This window comes from Aureococcus anophagefferens (genome assembly GCF_000186865.1).
Source record: "Aureococcus anophagefferens unplaced genomic scaffold AURANscaffold_7, whole genome shotgun sequence".
Lineage (NCBI taxonomy): Eukaryota > Pelagophyceae > Pelagomonadales > Pelagomonadaceae > Aureococcus > Aureococcus anophagefferens.
The window spans coordinates 1,036,895-1,041,281 of NW_008705567.1; the positions used below are offsets into that span (position 1 = coordinate 1,036,895).

At 68.6% G+C, this 4,387-nt stretch overlaps 1 protein-coding gene across 1 annotated transcript; it reads left to right on the top strand.

Moving 5' to 3' along the window:
* Nucleotides 1-315, top strand: AURANDRAFT_8195 (hypothetical protein; the record flags this gene model as incomplete). Its single annotated transcript, XM_009037755.1, has 1 exon — nt 1-315. A coding segment is annotated over one exon (315 nt), but the record flags the coding sequence as incomplete, so codon positions are not given.
* Between the last annotated feature and the right edge of the window lie 4,072 nt (nt 316-4,387).

A 4,387-nucleotide genomic window follows, 5' to 3' on the forward strand; every position in this document is an offset into this window, starting at 1 on the left:
CTCACGAAGCAGAGCGTCTGGCTGAAGGACTGGCGACGGCGCTACTTCGTCTTGAAGAGCTCGAAGCTCTTCTTCTGCAAGGGCGAGTCGTCCGTGCCCCACGGCATGATCGACCTCGCCTCCTGCATGACGGTCAAGAGCGCCGAGTACAAGGCGCACAAGCGCAACGCGCTCGAGGTCTCGACGCCCGACACGACGTACCTCATGTTCGCCGACAGCGAGAAGGAGAAGGACGACTGGATCGGCGCCATCGGCCGCGCCATCGTCCGCTGCTCGTCGACCTACACGAACGACGACGGCATGGAGGGCGACGACGACGACGACGACGACGCGTAGGGCCGTCGGCGGCGCCCGGGGGTGACGCGCCCGCGCGCGCGCCCCCGGAACTAGAGAAATCTTCCTGTGCGTCGCCGCGACGACGACGCGGCCCGGGGGGGATGCGTCCGCGCGCGCGCGCCCCCGGAACTAGAGGCATCTCCCCGGGCTTCGCCGCGACGACGACGCGGCGAGGGCGCGGGCGCCCACCGACCTCCAGAGGGCACTTGGCCAACTAGTGCGAGGAAAACTTAAAATAACTAGCAGCAGCGGCCTTTGCAGCCGGGGAGGCATTCCTTCCAGTACGTGATGTAGAGGTAGGTTTCACCTTCGTTCTCGGGCCGTCGACCGCCGCCGGCCTTGGATACAACGTTCGAAAAACGAGGAATTTCCTCCGCAGAGCACCATGCCTGCAAGACTTTTTCCACCGAATTCGCGGTGTCGACATCCTTCAACCCCATCATGACCAGCATGCGTCGATCTTGGCCCTTGTCTTTGGCCGCGAAGCGCTGCTCAAGATTGCTCGTGCGCCCGACGTCGGTGGCGTATCCAAGAGCTGATAAATCTCTGATATTTCTCTGAAATGGTTCAAGTTGTAGTAGCGCCTCATGGAATGATAGTGATTGGTCTGTGTGAAAGCGACAGCGATCACTGAACTGGATATGATCCACTTTACAACGCTCCTCGCCGGATGACAACCAGTTTCTGATCTCGAACGCGTCGATCGCGGGATCAAGCTTTCTCATGAGGTTCTTTAGAACCTCCTTCGGCACGCCCAAGGTGTCCATGGCGTTGGAGATGCTCCCCTCCCTGTCCGCGAGGCTCTTCTCCCGATTGTCCATGTCCGTGGCCGCGTCTAACGATGCGCAGCACGCCGCATTGGCCGCATCTCGCGCCTCCTTTAATTGATTCACCTCAGCCTGCAACCGAGCCACCTCCTTCTTGTAGAACTTTTTCGACTCCTCCATTTCTTCCAAGCTTCGTAGAGCTTCTTCGCAGGCCACGTCCTTTGCTTTCGCTACTTTTTTCTTGATACGCTCGGCTGTAGGTGGTGCGCTGCGCTTGTGAGGGCCCGGCGACTGTCGCGATTGAAATAGGGATGAGGTGGCGGACGGTGCGCATGACACACCGCTCTCAGATTCGATGTCAGAGACGTCTGGCTGGCCTGCGATTGACGTGTCCGGATCCGCGTTTTGCCGCGCCTGCGAGTCGGCGAGCGCCCCGCCGGGCCGGCGTGCCCGCTGTGCGTCCAGGAGCGACGGCGACGGCTGGAGGCTTTCCGCTGAATGGGAGATCGGAGGATGTCCAGCTGCTTGGCTGCGCGCGTCACCCGGGCCCGGCGGCGGTGGCCCCGGCGATGGCGGTGGCGGAGGCTGCGGCGTTGCTGCGGCGGCGCCCAGCGGCTCCGTCTTCGTGAATGTCAAGCCGTCGAACTTGGAGAAGTAAGAGTGGTCCGTCTGGTTGCGAATCTTTACGCCGATGGCCACCACGACAGACTGATTCGTGATGGTGTTTTTGAAAATGCGGTCCTGACACCACTTGACGATCGCGCTGTTCTCGGACGCCGCTCCCGGGAAAGTGAGGGAGCCTTCGTCGGGGCAGGTGACAGTGATCACTTGCTGAGACGGCTGCCGCCCCATCACGCTGCGCCGCGTCGCAGCCGCCGCCGAACAATACGCACGCGAGTTTACGTTTCGGCCCGAATCGTAGGTGCAAGTTTGATGCAACATGAGTATCAATAAAATGGAAATTGGCTACCTGGTACTAGAAACTCAGAGGGCGGTAGTCTTAGGAGACGACCATGTCGGCCTCGAGGCCGAAGTCGACGAAGTCGAACTCGACCATCTCCTCGTCCGAGTCCGCGGCCTTCATCTCGCGCGACGGCGGCGGCGGCGAGTAGCCCTTGGTCGCGGCGCGCGACGGCACGAGCGCGCCCGCCTCGGCGTCGGCGGCGTCGACGAGGCCCTGGGCCTCGGCGCGCGCGCGCTGCTCGACGACCGCCGGCGACTTGAGGTCCAGGTCGCTGAGCGCCTTGTGGAGCGTCTGGACCTTCTTCGAGGGCGTCTTGTGGATGACGACGGGGTCGTCGCCGCGGCGCTCCCACTTCATCTTCTCCTCGAACTTGCCCGCGAGCGTGTCCACGGTGCGCTTGTGGCTCTCGGAGACGCGCCCGGGCTCGGGCAGCGCGACGGGCTCGAAGCCGCGGGGCGACGCCGCGTCCGGGCGCCACGCGCCGTCGCCGCGCGGCTCCTCGGGCGGCGTCGCGGGCGTCTTCCGGAACGACGCGACGCTGATGGGCGTCGTCGCGTCCGGCTCGTCGAAGGGCTTCGGGGGGGGCGCCGCGGGCTTCCAGGGGTGCTTCGCCGCGGCCGGCGGCGGCGCCGCGGCCGCGGGCGACGCGAAGACGTCGTTGAAGAGCCGCGAGCCGACGTCGTCGCCCGAGGGGACCGCGTCGACGGGCTTGATGACGTCCTCGGCCGGCGCCGCGGCGCCGTAGCGCGACGCGAGCGACGCCGCGGCCGCGCGCTCGCTCGTCGTGAGCGGCTCCGGCTCCGGCTCCGGCTCCGGCTCCGGCTCCGGCTCCGCGGGCTCCGGCTCGGGCTCCGGCTCGGGCGCCTCGGGCGGCTCGTCGTCGTCGGGCGGGATCATGTATTTGCTCACGTCGTCGTCGTCGTCGGAGTCGGGCTTGGAGTCGACGACCGTCGCGAACATCGACGGATTCGCCGCGTTCGTCATATCCGGCACGGAGTCGAGGGATCCGACGGACGCCGCGTCGTCGTCGTCGTCGGGGCAGCCCGCCATGGCGCGGTCGTCGTCGTCGTCGTCGTCGCCGCCGCCGCCCATCATCATCATCGGGGCCGCGGCCGCGGCGACGACGGGCGGCGGCGGCGGCGCGGCCGGCTTCGGCGGCGGCGCGGCCGGCTCGGGGTCGCGGAGGGGTTCGCCGCCGAAGAGCTCCGGCGCGCAGGCCTTGATCATGTCCATGCGCGTCTCGCAGCTGGACAGGTCGACCCGCTTGATGCGCGCGTACTTTTGGAGATTCGCGATGTTCATCGTCGCCACGGACCCCGAGGGCAGCTCGTCCATCTCCGACGGCTTGCGCACGGTCCCCGACGACACCTGGTCCGGGTCCTCGACGTTCTCGTCGTCGCTGTCCATGGAGACGACGAAGTCGCCGTCCTTCCGCGGCGTCTTGTCGATCTCGTGCGCGTCCTCGCGCTCGCGGCAGACGCAGAGCCGGAGCGGCCGCTGCGGGTGGGCCTTGATGGCGGCGAGGACGCTCTCCTTGGACCGCTGCGCCGTCGTCGCGCCGGCCCGGGCCACGTGGTCGCCGACGCGCAGCCCCTTGGCCTCGGCCTCGCCGCCGGGCATGACCGCGGTGACGCGGCCGACGTCGTCGAAGGCGAGGCCCAGCGTCGCGCCCGCGACGTCCACGACGAAGGCCTCGAGGCCGTTACGCGGCGCCTCCGGCCGGCACAGCGTGAGCCGGAGCGGACGCGCCGCGTGGGCCAGGATGGGCTTCATGACGCCGTCCTTCGACGGCGCCGTCGGCGCCGCGCCGACGCACGAGATCCGGTCGCCGACCGCGACGCCGCGCCGCTCCGCCTCGCCGCCGGGCGCCACGGCCTTGACGAGGCCGCCGTCGTCGAAGGCCAGGCCGAGCTTCGCGCCCTCGACGAGCGCCTCGGCGAAGACCAGCCCCGGCGCGTCGGGCCGCGGCCGCGACAGCGTCAGCCGCAGCGGCCGCGCCGCGTGGCCGACGATGGCGTCCATGACGCCCTGCTTCGACGCGGGCACGGGGTGCGGGCCCACGCAGACGACCCGGTCCCCGACGACGACGCCCTTGTGGAGCGCCTCGCCGTTGGGCATGACCGACGTCACGGCGCCGTCGGCGGCGAACGCGAGGCCGAGCCGCGCGCCCTCGAAGACGACGGACGCGTAGTCCTCGGCCGCGGCCTCGGACCGGAGCACGGCCAGGGTCAGGGGCCGCTCGCCGTGGGCCTTGACCGCGGCGACGACGGCCGCCTGGGACCGCGCGACGGCGCCGCCGCCGACGGCGGCGACGACGTCG